This window comes from Colletotrichum acutatum, assembly GCF_030867785.1.
Source record: "Colletotrichum acutatum strain CBS 112980 chromosome Unknown BDZ83scaffold_42, whole genome shotgun sequence".
Lineage (NCBI taxonomy): Eukaryota > Fungi > Ascomycota > Sordariomycetes > Glomerellales > Glomerellaceae > Colletotrichum > Colletotrichum acutatum.
In genome coordinates, this window is record NW_026849036.1 from 1 (window position 1) to 14,957 (window position 14,957).

The window sequence follows — 14,957 nt, forward strand, 5'->3', positions numbered from 1 at the left end:
AAAGTCAGGGGATCTTGCGAATAGAGTAAAAATTGCAATAATCTCCAAGCTTTTTGCTTACGCGGACCAGGAATTTTGTCCAGGATTCTCGCATAAGTTTCGTCCAACGTTTTTGGCAAACTTGCCAGGGTTTCTTGTAGCTGTTCGCCGTCGCAGCAGTCTTTCAGAGTAACGAGTTGGCAGGATACCCAGCGGAACCTATATCACCGGTCACCAAGTAGTCTTGGAAAGCTTTCTAGGAAGCTATTTACTCACATACCGTCAGCATGACTGATCAAATGTTTCTCAACTTTCTGTCGAGAAGTTTGGTCGTCTTTCCATTCACACAAGTCATCCCAAGTCGCAATCGTTGTTTGGATGAATGACTGTATGTCAGCATCGACATGTTCGTTGCGTACAGAAATCTGCATATTTTCTGGAATGGCTTCCAGAGCTTTTCGAATGTTCTTCTCGTCACGGCTTGTAAATATGATATGAAAATTGCTTTCCCAGGATTTCAGAAGGGTTTTGATCCATGGGAGTAGTCCTTTGTTCTTCAGGGCTTGACCCTCTTGACATTCGTGATTGGTTTCCCATTCGTCAAGAGCATCTAGTACAATCCAGACTTCACCAGTCTCTTTTACCATGGCTTCGAACCAAGAGCATAAGCAGTTGGTGTCAGGTTGCGCCAAATTGTTCGCTCTGGAGTCGAAGACTGAGTTGAGATATACTTCAGCGGGCTTGCTCTGGCAATAAAGTTGGTACACGAGCGATCGAACGGCCATATCCAATGACTGTTTTTTCGTATCGGTGAATGTGAAATAGAAATACAGGCAGATAAGACCGCCGTGCTGTAGATCTGTGATGATCCTTGAGCTCAAGATCGTCTTACCACATCCTGGTAAGCCATGTAGCCACAAGGCTGAACGGGATTCCGTCTTCCATTGCAAGTACTTCGGGCTTTCAAGGAACCACTGGCATGTGCCAGCATGGTGGAGATTGGATGCCTTGTTGTGGTCGATTGATGGGTCTGGTGCAGAAAGCCACGATCGAAGCTTATCGAACCGATCACCAGCGCTCAGCTCTTGAACTTCCCAATGTGTGTCTCGTGGTTGCCTCGATCTGGGAAACTGGAGTGTATGTGAGAAACAGCACGTGCATCGGTGAATACTGTCTACTGACCTATTCCTATAATCTCTCCTATTTGCTTGGTCTGTACCACATTCGTAGCTTCCATGACCAACAGGAGCTCTTTAGCATACGCAGCAGCAACAATGGCCGCATAGTTTTGCCACCTATCATTCTTGTGGCTGTCTGCGTAGTCACAAACTCCTCTTATCACGAGACAGGGGAAGTCATTCATCAGACCGGCCGCCTCCATCTCAAAACAAAGACATTTTGTCTCAAGCTTTTGCAGGATTTGGCCTCGGGAAACGCTTTCTTTGACAATTGAATTTCCAGAAGCAATGGTGCCATAGTGTATCTCAGGGTCGGTGTCGGGTCGATTGTCTCTTGTGAGTTCATCTTCAGGATTGCAGTGTACGCAAGTCTCAGTCTTCGTAATGCTTTGGAGTCTTGCTTCTCTGGCCTGAGATTTTGTGACCAATTCTGCACCACTTCTGTTCTTTATAGACCTCCATTGAGAGAAGAAAAAAAACATGATCATTCCCCAGATCCAGACTGTTGAATTGTAAAGATGATGGTAGGAAAGCTGCGCGAACTTCATCAGGACTTGCTTTTTCGAATGTAAGGGTCTCTGAATATCCATGACTTGCATATGTATCGATGACGCTGCGAATAGCCGATCGTTTTGGAGTCCTTGATGAATGAACGCTGCCTCTTTACCGCGCGATTCCGCCAGTCGTGGAAAGAGTTTGAGTGCATCAGCCAGTATTCTTGGTAACTGGCTTCCATTAAGCCGCTGATCAGCTTTCAACTTTGCCAACCCTTTGAGCAGGACTGCCGGTGGAGGAGCGAGCGAACCAACTCGCTGGAATTCGCCGTGTGCCTTCAACTTCCCCAAATCGTACTGTACGACTCCCGAAGACCCATCAATGGGCTGGCTAACCACAACATCGCCGAGACGAATATCAACACCGTCTTCTAATCTAGGAATCCCGGCACCGATGCCGACCATGAGACCGAATCGGATATGTGGAAGTGAGAGAATCATGCTGGTAGCGGTCGTTGCTGCAGATACAAGGCCATAGCTTCCTTCGGCCAAGGATGCGATGATCACATTGTGAGCGCCGATGCGGCCCCATGAGTAGCTGTTCGTATCTCGTTGATTTTGAATGAAGTTTTCTGGTTGTCGGTGACTTTCGTCAAGCATAGCAAGCGCGGCCGTGAGTTCTGCGTTCAGAGCGGCGATCCACCCGATGGTGTAGGCCCGAAAGTCAGGAAGTCGTTTCTGGTTTATCATATTTGTTTCGTTGAGGGGGCCCAAGGTCCCGCGTGATAATGAATCGATCCTCAGAGAAACTTTTACAAATAGCGCGAGCTGCTCGCGGGTGGTTCAAGAATAAGTTCGAAGTGGCATTGTCTGAGGCAAGTAAGGCTCTCAGGTTCTATAGCAGCAGAGATCGAATATGTGCGGCGCAGCGACAGCCGGACCAGTTTCTGCGCAACACGTAATCTCATGATTGGGATGGCTGGCCGGCCAGCAATGAGCTGCATAATAAGGTGGATTGCGTGACTGCTTGAGCCAATGAGTAAAGAGTTGGGAATCTGTACATTCTGGCAGCTATGTTGGAACCGGCATGGCTTTCGCTTATCTTGGCATAGAATAATATTCGAACATCCCTCCAATGACGGCAATTGTCAAGCCATCTTCTATTCTGAAGTCTTGTAAACCATCGTGTATTGTTTGAAAAAATCCATAGGTGAAGTTTCATCAATTTCTCTTGGCAAGGGCGTCGAACAGCGTAACCAGACCTATCAAGAGAACCCCGGCCGTCACGACAGAGCTACCCACCGTCGCCCTAGTCTGAACACTTGTCTGCACATCCGCCTCATACTTCAGAACCGCAACATTGACCAACCCATGCCGGTGGCAATGCTGATAATGGTCGGCAGCAGAACGACTATCGAAATGAGAGTGGCATCCCATCCGACTACAAACCTTCAACCCTTTAGCGAGTCTGCTTGGGCAAGACCCCGGTAGACAGAAGTGCGTCGCAGCTCCCGTATATTCGTCCGAGGATCATGTCCAGCCGGTATTCTGGTAGGAGTGTCGTTCTCTACTAGCCTCAAGATGCGCTGGGGAACGTCGAAGACAGACACTATTGGTCCCTTGTAACATCGTCAGTGATCTGTATGTCATGTTAATGAGCTAGCTAGAGACCGTCATCGGCTACATCTTATGCTTTATCAACTTCTTGACTAAATGAAGCTTTCGCTTACCTCCGCGATCTCGAATCTAACCAGCACCTTAGGAAGCAGGGCCTGGGACAATCCGCCCTCGAGCCTAGACAAGCGGTAGAAGAAGGAGAGGTGTTTCCACAAGTGAAGGTCATCCATACCGGGTTCGTCGGGACCTAGAAGCCGAGCTCGGACGCAGTCGGACGGTCCGATGAAGACGGGGATGAAGTGCCCAGTGCTTCAGTCTCCAAGCTTCATGATAGTCTCGAGAGAAACGTCGTCGACGAATGGCGAACAGGCAGTAGGTGAACCAGAAGTATGACCTGATGGAAGGCCAAAATGAAGAGACCTTCGACACGATGACTAGACAACTTGCGGCCTTTTCAAATAAATGAGCCAGTCTCTGAGAAGTAGATTGATCGGGACGTTGGCCTAGACATGGGTAGAGCTTACGTAGTAATGGCCAACACTAGAAAGCAAGGATCCGATTGTGAAAGTGCCACTTCCTATCCCAAGTGTCCTGAAGATGAAGGCAATGATCTGAACCATTACAACGGAGATGATGACTAGGCTAGGACTGAACCAGACAGAGTAGAAGATGAAGGAATAGACGGCAATCGAGTTGCAGAATATGAGGCAGGCCATAAGACGCCAACTACCGAGAAGTTTGGGAAAGTATGGTGCCGGAACAGGCTGCGTAACTCCGTCGACGATGAACGCATTGATGGTGAACCCGTGAGGTCGCGTGGGATACAATTGTCGGTACCAACGAACAAGACGAATGAGGAACGCGTTTCTCCTGGCTAGACGACCAACAAGGCTCTCGATATCCATGACACAAAGGTTGTCAAGTAGTGCCTGAGCAAGTTTGTGTTATCTGGCTGTGATGAATGATTGAAGTAGGACGAGGAACACGAGGCTGCAATAGTAGTCACTTCAGTGTCTCTTATCATATGACCATGACCATGAGGCCACGGCTGCTCGTTGCAGGGTCGTGACAGGGATAGCATGGTTGGTAGAGATTATTCGAGCTGGAGCTGAAGATGGTGGCTCACCCGATCTAGTGATCACCCAATAGGACATGGGTGACGAAGCCGATTTCTTTCCTGCCCGGTCTGGATGTGAGCCGCAACGAATTAGATTCTGTCTTGATGTGCTTAAGGTCGTGAAGCTGAAGGATCGTACTTTAGGTAGTTGGTCGAGAGCGAGTTCTCTTACTCGCCGGCACGAGGAGGCAGATTCTCCCATAGGTTCTGCCTGTAGTCGCAAGGAACGGCATGCAAGGTGTGATACTGCTCAGAATTGACAAGTATAAATTGTTCGCTAAAACGTAATCTTGGTACCGGTGTGTTTCGCCGCAGTACCCGTCAACCGCGCAACCATGAGATCGTCCTGCGCCTTGAGCTCGCCCGCAGGCTTCTCCGTCTTCGGGGGCCGGGGCGCCCTCGGCTTCCTCTCCTCGGTCGCCTCCTCCGTGCCGTCGCCGCCCTCCTCGCCGTCCCGCCTGGACTTCTGCTCCTGCCTCTTGGGCGCGTCCTTGCCAAACCGCTTCTTGTACCTCGTCTGGTCGTCCTCGGCGAGCTCAATCTTGAGCATGCGACCGAGCAGCTTGTTGACCCACCATTTTCTCAGCTTGAACTTCTTCTCCTCCGTCTTCTTATCCTCCTCGCCTTCCGCCATCTCGTCGTCGCCGTCCTTGTCCTTGGAGGCGACGAAGTCGTCCTCCGTCTCGATCTCCTCCTTGATCTTGACAAAGCCCTTGACGGCCCAGCCGGCGGCTTCGGGCTCGCGGAACTTGACCCAGCCGTATCCCTTGCACTTGCCCGTGTCCTCAAAGGTGGCGACCTTGACCCAGTCGATCTGTCCGCACTTTTCAAAGTGCTGCCACACGTCGTCGTCGGTCGTCTTGAAGCTCAGGTTGCCAATGAAGATTTTGCTGCTCTTGGGCACCTCCTCCTTGGCCGCCGCCGCACCGGCAGCGCCACCGGCGGCAGCAGTCTCCTCTTCCTTCTTCGGCCGGCCCTCGAACGACTTGGAGTCCTTGATGAGGAGCTTACGACGGCTCAGCTCGGCCTCGGTAAGCGCAATGGCGGCGACCTTGGGCGCGACGTCGTTGAAGTCGACGTAGGCGAAACCCTTGTTGGAGGGCTTGTCCTTGCTGACCTGCTTCGTCGTGGGCATGTGTAATCTCGTGATGGACTCCTTGGTAATCATCTCGCCCGAGTTATCAATGAGCCACTGGCGCAGCTCGTCGGGGGTGACGAAGAAGGGCAGGTTGCCGATCCACACGCCGTGCTCGGAGCGGGCGGCGGCCTTGGCCTGCTCCTTTTCCTCCTTCTTCTTGGCTTCCCTCTCGTCATCACTGTCAAGCTTGACGGGGAGCTTCTTGCCCTTCTTCAGAGCACGCTTGGCGCGCTTGGAGGGGGGTTCGGGTGCCTCGAGGTCGACTTCGATCTCCTCGACGGCGGCGGTGGATTTGCGCTTCTTGGACGACTCGGGGGATTGTGATGGCGCATCTTCGACTTCAGCTTCGGCCTCGGGTTCGGCCTTGGCCTTGATCTTCTTCGACCGCTTCTCTGAGTCGGTGGTAGCCATTGTGAATGTTGTGGGAGCTATGCGATCCCAAAGACTGATTGCGCTCCAATAACGACAAAGGGCAGTTCGAGATGTTACGAGAAACCACCGTGAGAATCTCGCATTGAGACCCTTGGCCGCTTGGGCCCAGAAGTTTTTTTTTTTTTGTTCCTGGACCACAATCGATAAGCCGATAAGAGAATATAGGCGGAACCTGGTGGGTCTCGACCGCTCCACCCCGCCGCCGAGGCCTGCTCACCGAGGTTGACCTTGCCGGGCCAAGGTCAGACGGATGTACCCAGACATGTAGCGGTACTTGGTGGCAGCTTGGGCTGCAGAGAGCTGACTTTGCCTAGCGGTCGAGGAGGTTGGCACTTTGCCCGAAAATTCGCGCCCTGCATTTTTGGCAGGACTTTGAGTCCTATACGTGTGACTAAGAAGCGGATACAGTAAGGCAGTCTGTGGTCATGATGCAGAAGGGGAAAAGAAGAAGAAGAAGAAGAAGAAGAAGCGGTGACTGAGACTTTTTTCTCTCGGGCTTCAGATCTGTGTCTCTTGGTCTCTGTTATTGCTCTCCCTTTGATTATGCATATGGCTGTGTGTGTAAGTCATCATTTCTCATCCGGGTCGGTCTGTCTTGTTTTGATTCAGAAGAGAGCAGTGCGGCTCAATGTAACCCGACGCAAATGAGGAATAAAGTGCCAACTAAGGACTTGTCGTCAAGGACAATGAGGGGCATCCACTTTGTGGCCGGGGAGTTCCAGGTTCTTTGCTATCAAGGGACGCTGAAGAAGGTTAGAGGGGTTGGAAGGCGTTCATGGATGATGATGCGAATGGGGCCACCCGCGACCCGCTTACTGTACTTTACCTAAAGTGCTTTTTTTGCTTGGGTATCCGTACGGAGTAGAGAGTTGAGATGAGCATCCATTGGCTTGTCGACGCCGCTGAACTCTGTCTGACAAGCCATATTCAATCATGGCTGAAGGTTATTGTGCTTTGACAGTTCGCATCCGCTTGAGATATTACCCTAGAGTAAGGTACTTTACTTCCGGTGAGTGTGCGAGGTATCAAAGTCAGCTGAAAAGGAGGCTGAACAGAAGACCTGAGAGAGTGGAGAGTTGTACCTACCTACCTTATGTAACTGCTAAGCCAAGGTACCTTGTCTTCAGAGTGAGACTCTCGACTCAAGAGGGAGAGAGGGAGAGTGAAAAAATAGTCAGAGACAACCCCCCACCAGTAGCAAAGGCGCCAACGCCGCCGGATTGGCGCCCCCCATCATCCACTCACGTGCGGGCGATTCCCGACGAATAAGATCCGCCAGTCACCTGGACGAAACCGCCCAGTGGCCGCCATCCCGCTGCCCCCTGTCACAACAACTCGCAGAGTGCAGAAGTGACAACCAATGCCGGCTCGGTAAGGTGTGGTCGTGTGCCTTCCCAATGTACCGTAAGTACCTATACATTCCTGCGATTGGTGGATGGTGCCTGCTGTTTCGGCATAGGGCATCCATCGGGCCCTTGACCGCTTCTGTTTAATATTACAGGCGGCTTGCAGCAGCTCGACCCAACGACGCTGCACCCTCTTTCTCTACCTAGGTACTGTAGGTTCCTCTCTACTTACTCCGTAGTACGCGGACATCTGCAAGCTACTGTGAATGCAGTCCAATCCCTAGCACATCTCTGGATCTATATTCGGACCCAATCCCTTTTCGATCATTCCTCTATACTCGGGCAGCCTGCAACTCGGCACAGAGAGTGGGTTAGGTGGGCATCCCATCCAGCCAACGCACGTTGCTTAGCTGGGTCTAGGTGGTTCCAGCGATCCAGTGACCCAGTTGCAGGCTTGCAGCAGCAAATCCCACGCCGCCATCTGAGCAAGGTCCAGCAGGCCCAAGCCTACCAGGTTAGTCCCCAGCAGCTTAGTACCACTGTAAGGAAGGCGACAGGTGCGGTACAAGCACTGAAAGAGGAAAAGGTCCTTTTTTCCCTTTCCTCCAGTCCCCTTCGCTTCCTCAGGTGTGCAGCGGGTGCTATCCCTCGCTCCGTTCGCCTCCATCGTCCTTCTTCTCCTTTGCCCAAATCCTGCTGCCGACTACTCTTCTTTCCCCTCACATTCACCCTCCTCACAAAAAGCCCACAATAATCAATCCAAACAAGAACCCGTCCTCCCGTCTTCTCCCCGACACTTACCGCCCGACCGACTCATCTTCAATCAAAGCAACTCGAGCATCTGGTCGCACCTAGATTGTTGTCGTCGTCGTCGCCGTCGTCGTTGTTGGTCGCAACCGTCGTCGTCAGCCAGAGTCAAAAAGCAGGAAGCCTTCCGCCCGACTCCGACTCCCCGATCTTTCGGATTCAATCACAACATGAATGTGTTGTTGTCGCCACAACCGCCTCTCTTCCAACATCCCCACGATCCAAACCGCATTTCCCCTTCTCGTTCTTGTGAGTATTTTCCTCGCCGCCATTTCCTCTCCCTGGGCTGGCGTAGCATGGGGCGAAGGCAAATCTCGATTTTGTTTCGCACCCGCTACCCGACGACTCGTGCATCCTTGACGCTAACCCTTAAACAGTGAGCCCATTTCACAACATGGCCACCAGCCGCAAGCGCAAGGCTGACGAGGAAGGCGATGAGATGTCCCTCTCCCCCCGAAGCTCCCCTTCTACCTCATCAAGACAACTTCAACGCCCGTCCAAAAAGGTTCGCTCGAATGAACTGGTCGGCCGCCCACTTACCCTCCCCCGACTCTTGGAGACTCTGGATCCGACCGCATTGCGAACCGTTCTCGAGCGAATTTGCGAGCGTCACCCTGACATCGGCCAAGAGGTCGTTAGCAGTGCCCCTCGCCCGACAGTCGCCGCTGCACACGGCGTTTTGCAGGAGTACCAGGACAAGGTGAAGGCCGCCATTCCGTACGGAGAGACTAGTGCCGACTACACCTACTACCGGGTTAAGGCGCCCCTGACGGCTCTTATCGATGCACTCCTCGACTTCACCCCGCAATACCTCCCTCCCAACGAGAACCAAGCCACCGTCTCGCTGCAATATCTGGACGGAGCCACCAAGATTATCCATGCCCTTCCGGACTGGGAACCTCAACAATATCGACACCACAAGGAGAGCGCATATGACGAAATTGCAAAGGCCTGGGCCCTGGTCATCAACGAGGCTGCTAAGCGCGGGGGCGGTCTGAGCCTGCACACTGGAGGATGGGACCAGACCCTGGCGAAACACCACGAGATCTCTGGCGGACGCATGGGCACGGCAATGAATGCTATGGCGGCGAGCGTCAGCTGGATGGCGAACGGGGGCTCTAATGGTCAACAGCCCGGAAACCAATCCTCGGATCCGAACTCAATCCTCAACCAGCTCATGTCTGGCACATATGGCGCACCTGTGCGTGTCGGACCTTGGTAGACCTGGAGCGACGAAAGAACAAAATCATCCGAACGTCAAATAATAAGCATTGCCGCGACATCGGCCACGGTCGGCGGCACCCACTGAACATATCACGACGACTATAACGACGGCTTACTTCCTTCATTACTTTATTCAGCATGGGACGGCAACGGGCATAGATTTTGGGTTCCACGGACAACTTTTCTGTCAGGACCATGAGGGGTTGGGCGGCGTTTTGCCATTTTTCATTCATTTGATGATATCCCTTTCCTGACGCTAGTTGCGAGTCTTCTCGCGGTTGGGAGCTGGGGTGTTCCTATTTCCCATTCTCTTCCTGCGGTCGACGAGGAAATCGAGTCACGCACTTCGCATGTAGGTAGTTAGTTTTGGTTTTCTTAAGTTTCAGGGACAGCATCTTGGGGACAGCAAGCAATCGATGATTCCGTCCGCTTGGGAGAGTTCAGTCCAACCATGACTTATAATCATCGCCCTTGATGGAGACGCTGCGTCGGTTGATGGAGGATGAGTGTGTGAGAGAGAGGTACCTTGGAATGAGAAGAAACGAGTCCACGCTCGAGTCGTGCAGGGCAGATAACGGTTTCACAGCAGTTGGCTACCTCATGTTAGTGTAGCATGAAATTAAGGTATTAGCACGTTGTATCCATGCAAGCGTACGTGTCCCACGAGTCGCTTAGTTTGCGTGCATCCAAGACGGCACATCTGTTTCAACTGCCCACTGAGTCGGTGACATCCGCGATGGCCACATGCGTTCTCTTTTATAAATCGAGGAAGAAAACGGCCTGCAGCATTGTTGCAGGTTGCATGTTTGCATGTTTGGCGTTGACAAACACATGCATTCATGAGAGGTAAGGTGCAATCTGACGATGAGATACCTTCGTACGGTCAGAGTTGTGTGGGTGTTCATTCTGATGCAACCCCCCTCTCCTCTGTGCGTGCCTGATCATCGTCAGCTTTCAATAGATGCTGTGCCCGGACCAGCCGCGGATAGCTCCTCATGATCGTCGCTACTCTTCTCGGGCTGCCTCTTTTCTACTCTCTGCCGACTACCTCATGAGCGAGACCCTCAGGCCCGGCGAGATGTCTAGCTAACAACTTGAAATTACTCGTTTCCTTTTCCCTACTCGTGCGCTTTGGTCACGTTACACCAAAACACTCCCACCTCTCCGCCCCCTCTCTCCCTCTAATGTTTGTCGTGGCCTGTCCCTGTTCAACTTCTTTTTTCCCCTCTGCGTGTGTATGGTATATCGCGTGTTGTGTGGTTTGAGCAATAGACTAAACCCTTCTGGATGAATTGGACTAGAGTCAAGAAAGGGCTGAAACTCGTCAGAGATGATGCACGTCTCTCGCTGGTGGTGATGAGATTGGATCCTCCTCCCCTTTCACCGATTACGAGATGACCCTCCAACCTTTGCGGGCATTTGGGATGCACCTGACATTGGCCGCGCCCGCTGTGCTCCCACACACACTGTTTGGCTGTTCCAGGGTTCCTCCAGGGAAATCAAAGCTTTCGAACCTCGTTTTGGCGGCATATAGCGGGGTAGGTTTGTGGAGGCTCTTACTCCAACCGTTCGCTGTTCGGACGACAGCGGCAGTGAACTCTGAGGTGATGGTTCAGGTGCCACGGGTGCCTAGGTCCCCTCCCTTTCCCCCGCCCGCTTTCTTTTCAGGTACTTTGCCTCCGAAAGTACCTGCTGAGCCTCCCCGGGGGGCTAGGCCTCAGCCCTCCCGTCAGGAACAGGCAGACAGCTCCAGCCAATGTTAGTGGGGGCTTATGTCACATCTCCCAGTCACATGACTACCCGTCATTGCTGCCTCCCGCGCTCGACTCGACGCGTCAAGGCAGGCGTTAATTGTGAATGCGCGACATATCTGTTGCACCTCACTTCTTTTAGGCAGAGAGCCCATATTTGCTCTGCCCACGACGCCCAGCCTTCCGTCTCGAAGGAATCTGTTCTAGCTCCGAAGTTCAGTTCGAGCATTTTTATCCCTTGGATCTGTGCGAAAGAGACGTCCTGTTCGACAAGATGCCCGCGTATGTTTGCCACTTCCCAGACGCGTCTCGTCCGCTGACACACTCCACCATAGCCCGGGCGATCAGCACAGCATCGTGGTGAACCCTTTCGAGGAGCCACAGAAGCGAATGAGCGAGTACACGGCACAGGAAATCGCTACTTTGCAAAGTCGCCTCGAGAAGCAGCTCGGCCCCGAATACCTATCCTCACGCTCCGGTCCCTCAGGCCAAAAGGTCCACTACATCACCGCCGAGAAGTGCATCGCCCTCGCCAATGAGGTATTCGGCTTCAATGGCTGGTCATCGTCCATCCAGAACATCCAGGTCGACTTTGTCGACGAGCACCCACAGACGATGAGGATCAGCCTCGGACTCTCTGTCATTATCAGGGTGACGCTCCGCGACGGCACGTTTCACGAGGATATTGGGTATGGGCATATCGAGAACTGCAAGGGCAAGGCTGCGGCGTTTGAAAAGGCGAAAAAGGAGGGCACCACAGACGCGTTGAAGAGGGCGTTGAGGAACTTTGGCAACGTGCTGGGCAACTGCATATACGACAAGGATTACCTCGCCAGGGTGATCAAGATGAAGGTTGAACCGAAAAAGTTCCACGAGGACGACTTGCACAGACAACGAGACTTTGTCGTCAAAAGGGGGGAGGAAAAGGCACCAGTGGCAACAGCGGCACCACCAGCACCACCCGTGAAACTAGAGGCCACGGAATCGCTCGAAGACCTGATGGACGAAGGTAGGAATTCTTGAGTGTGGCTGATGGAGCGCAGAGCTCTTTTGCTGACATGACTAGACTTCGACGATGTAGACTTTGCCATTTCCGAAGGCGATCATCCCGACGAAGTTACTCTCCCGCCAACAACGAACGGCAACTCGAACAGTAGGGCTGCAAGCGTTGCCCCAGCGCCCGTGCCTCAGCACATCCAAGCACCGTCTCGACAAATGGGCAGGAGCACGTCAGCAGGAAATTTAGGAAACAATGGAAATCAACGACCACCTCAGACACCAAATCAAGCACAATCACGACCGGGCCCTCCAACAGGCTACGGTAACCGACCTCAACCACCAAACCAACCGCGCGCACCCACGAACCCGTCAGGCCCCTCCGCTCCGCTCGCTCCCCCAGCAAATGCCAATCTGACCACGCCAGGCCAGGCCGGCAATGTTGCTGCCGAACCCGTCGGCTTCTTCTCTGCACGTGCTGTACAGCAAATCCCAGAATCTGCTCTGCAGGGGAACAATGCTGACGCCCCCATGTTGCTGCCAGCCGGCCAACAAGCCTTCAATCCAAAGGCCGAGAGCCCATCCATACGAAAGACCCCCGGCATAGACCACTCGAGCTCGAAGCCGCTCTCTAGGTCTGGTCAACACGTCCCGCCCACCCCATCGCAACAGCCATCTACGTCTGGTTTCACGCCGGTGAGACCGGGTAACGCCGGCCCGGGAGGAGGGGCCGGCATGCCTCACCCTCAGTTCAGCCAGACTCGCCGTATCGGAGCTCCTGGAGGCGCTGGTAGTCCCTTGGCCAACCGGAACTCGTATCGACCGCCCACGATGAAGCGTCCTTTGCAGCAAGACGGCGCCGGACGACCGGCGCTGGCTGATGTATCGAACAATGGAACGTCGGGCAACCCTCCTGGCGCACCGGGAGCAGACCCGAAACGTCAGAAGATGGCTTGAGAACACGCGATGTTGCTGTGATCGAGCCTGTTTATTAGTTTGCTTTGGCCTGGAGCTTTGGAGTCTGGTTCGCTAAAGAATACTGATGGCATAATCATGTACGGAGTTTCTGGAGCTGGGTTGGCTGACGTCTGGCCATTGCGCCTTAGACAATCTTATGGAACATTATTAAATACTGTTTTCTATCATGCCGATTCGGGATGCCCTTCGGTATTGGAGTCGAAGAGACCTGCGTGATTATTCTACACAAGGCAGTGGCTCATGGTGTCTAGCCCTGCTTTCGACTACGAGTGGAAGTTAGGTCTGGAGTGAAGATATTGACGAATCTAGACCGATCCATGAGAGCGTTGATTCATCCGCTTGACAACTCAGAGTCATGTATAACGTTGCAACCTGTCACTGAGGTAAGGACGTAAATATCAATTAAAGAAAATGAATTTTATTAAGACCTATACTAGAAGTAATCAATGAAAATTGATGTGGTGTTTTTCTTTTTCCTTTTTTCTTCCCTAGCTTCTCAGGGACTTGGTTGGTTGCAAAGGGGTTTAATGAGAGCGCAATGAATGGGACCCCAGCAGAACTTTTTAGACTGCAACTTCTCCACGGAACCCTACTCGGTGAGAGTCTTCCTCAGTTAGATAATCTAGTTGCTGACAATCTTGCCATCCGTAGCTCCAAGCTGGACAGTTTGGTCACCAACCCTAATGGTGTAAAGGGGCTGGGTGACGGTGTTGACGACGGGTTGGGACAGCGAGAGGCTGTTGACGGGCGCCTGGAAGCCGGCCTTGCGGACAATATTGAAGGCGTCGGTGGAGCTGACCTTGACGGGCCTCTCGAAGGGTGTGACGCCGATGAGGAGGCCTCCGGGCGTGACGGGGCCAAAGTCGAGAGGGCCCTGGGTGCGGATAGAAGCCGTCTTGTTGCCGTCGAGGCGGGCGGTGACGTTGACGCTGGTGAGTTCGTAGGACTGCTCGACGCCGGCGCCGGTCGGGGAGCGACCGGTAGCGCTCTGGAGCTGGGCGGAGGGGAACTGCTTCTTGATGAGGTTGAGGCCGATGTTGACGGCGACGTCCCAGGAAGGGATGAGCTCCTTGTTGCCGCCGGTGCTAGACTTGGCGATCTCGGCCTCAGTGTTGTCCTGGGTGGCCTTGGCGGCGTCGTTGACGGAGAAGAGGGCCAGGGGCTTGAGGGCCTCGGTGGAGGCGGCTGGCTTGATTATGACGTTGCGGACCACGCGGTAGGAGAAGGGAGGGTTTTGCTGGGAGACGGAGACGATAACCTGGGAGTTGCCGGTCTGCAGGGTGTCAAAGGTCCACTCGATCTGGTTCTCGACAATGCTGGCGTTGGTCAGCTTGACAAAGGCCGAGTTGAAGAAGACGTCGACGCTGCCTCCCTGGCCCTTGAACTGGTCGTTCTGGCGGACGGTGAAGCCCTGTCCGAGCTTGGTGATGATGGGCTCCGTAGGGGGGATGAGCTTGACGTTGGGGATCTCGAAGTCGGCCTGTGCGTTGGAAGAGGTCTGGAGCTTGGCGTTGTTGCCGCCGTCCTTGAGGAGAGGCTCGATCTTGACGGTGAGCTGGGTGTTGTCGCCGCCCTTGATGACGACGTAGCCGGAGGGGAAGACGCGGCTGGGGAGATCGATGGGGAAGGTGTTGGATACGGTGTAAGAGCGGGTTCCCTCAGTGACGGGGCCGACCCATCCTACAACCTGGAAGAGCAGACCGCCGATCTGCTGGAGGCGGACGATTTGAATGTCAGTGGTGATGTTGACGGCATTGCCCTGGGCCTTGAGATAGAGGATCTTGTTGTCGTTGTCGTACAAGGCGGACAGAGCGGATACGGGGATAGGAGAGAAGTGGCTGAGGGGCCTAGGGGGCTGTTGGGAGGAAGACATGTTGATGAAGCTAAGGGCTTTCTTTAG

At 53.5% G+C, this 14,957-nt stretch overlaps 6 protein-coding genes across 6 annotated transcripts; 2 read left to right on the top strand and 4 right to left on the bottom strand.

Moving 5' to 3' along the window:
- BDZ83DRAFT_777135 (nucleoside phosphorylase domain-containing protein) lies at positions 1-2,512 on the bottom strand (the record flags this gene model as incomplete). The annotated part of the gene is made up of 3 exons (XM_060515475.1): positions 1,158-2,512; positions 256-1,101; positions 1-198 (listed from the first exon to the last, which is right to left on the bottom strand). Coding segments are annotated over exons 1-3 (2,288 nt in total), but the record flags the coding sequence as incomplete, so codon positions are not given.
- Positions 2,513-3,027: 515 nt separating this feature from the next.
- BDZ83DRAFT_305014 (uncharacterized protein) lies at positions 3,028-4,296 on the bottom strand. The gene is made up of 3 exons (XM_060502272.1): positions 3,793-4,296; positions 3,501-3,718; positions 3,028-3,290 (listed from the first exon to the last, which is right to left on the bottom strand). Exons 1-3 carry the CDS (start codon positions 4,171-4,173, stop codon positions 3,182-3,184), a joined length of 708 nt encoding a protein of 235 aa, XP_060365375.1. The 5' UTR covers positions 4,174-4,296; the 3' UTR covers positions 3,028-3,181.
- A 366-nt stretch (positions 4,297-4,662) lies between these two features.
- On the bottom strand, positions 4,663-5,847 carry BDZ83DRAFT_546686 (uncharacterized protein; the record flags this gene model as incomplete). Its single annotated transcript, XM_060503452.1, has 1 exon — positions 4,663-5,847. A coding segment is annotated over one exon (1,185 nt), but the record flags the coding sequence as incomplete, so codon positions are not given.
- A 2,431-nt stretch (positions 5,848-8,278) lies between these two features.
- On the top strand, positions 8,279-9,330 carry BDZ83DRAFT_576732 (Cut8 six-helix bundle-domain-containing protein; the record flags this gene model as incomplete). Its single annotated transcript, XM_060504943.1, has 2 exons — positions 8,279-8,357; positions 8,486-9,330. 2 exons carry the CDS (start codon positions 8,279-8,281, stop codon positions 9,328-9,330), a joined length of 924 nt encoding a protein of 307 aa, XP_060365377.1.
- Positions 9,331-11,357: 2,027 nt separating this feature from the next.
- BDZ83DRAFT_719230 (recombination protein rad52) lies at positions 11,358-13,036 on the top strand (the record flags this gene model as incomplete). The annotated part of the gene is made up of 3 exons (XM_060512156.1): positions 11,358-11,365; positions 11,419-12,092; positions 12,150-13,036. The coding sequence occupies 3 exons, from the start codon at positions 11,358-11,360 to the stop codon at positions 13,034-13,036; spliced, it is 1,569 nt and encodes a 522-aa protein (XP_060365378.1).
- A 643-nt stretch (positions 13,037-13,679) lies between these two features.
- Positions 13,680-14,930, bottom strand: BDZ83DRAFT_651359 (uncharacterized protein; the record flags this gene model as incomplete). The annotated part of the gene is made up of 1 exon (XM_060510445.1): positions 13,680-14,930. The coding sequence occupies one exon, from the start codon at positions 14,928-14,930 to the stop codon at positions 13,680-13,682; it is 1,251 nt and encodes a 416-aa protein (XP_060365379.1).
- Positions 14,931-14,957: the final 27 nt, after the last annotated feature.

What these genes read in the sequence shown, in the direction of transcription:
- BDZ83DRAFT_305014 (XM_060502272.1), bottom strand. Translation starts at nt 4,173, where the DNA reads ATGGATATCGAGAGCCTTGTTGGTCGTCTAGCCAGGAGAAACGCGTTC. An exon ending in CTAGTGTTGGCCATTACTAC is followed by an intron (nt 3,719 to 3,792) that starts GTAAGCTCTACC and finishes TTATTTGAAAAG; the next exon opens with GCCGCAAGTTGTCTAGTCAT. An exon ending in TCTAGGTCCCGACGAACCCG is followed by an intron (nt 3,291 to 3,500) that starts GTATGGATGACC and finishes CATGACATACAG; the next exon opens with ATCACTGACGATGTTACAAG.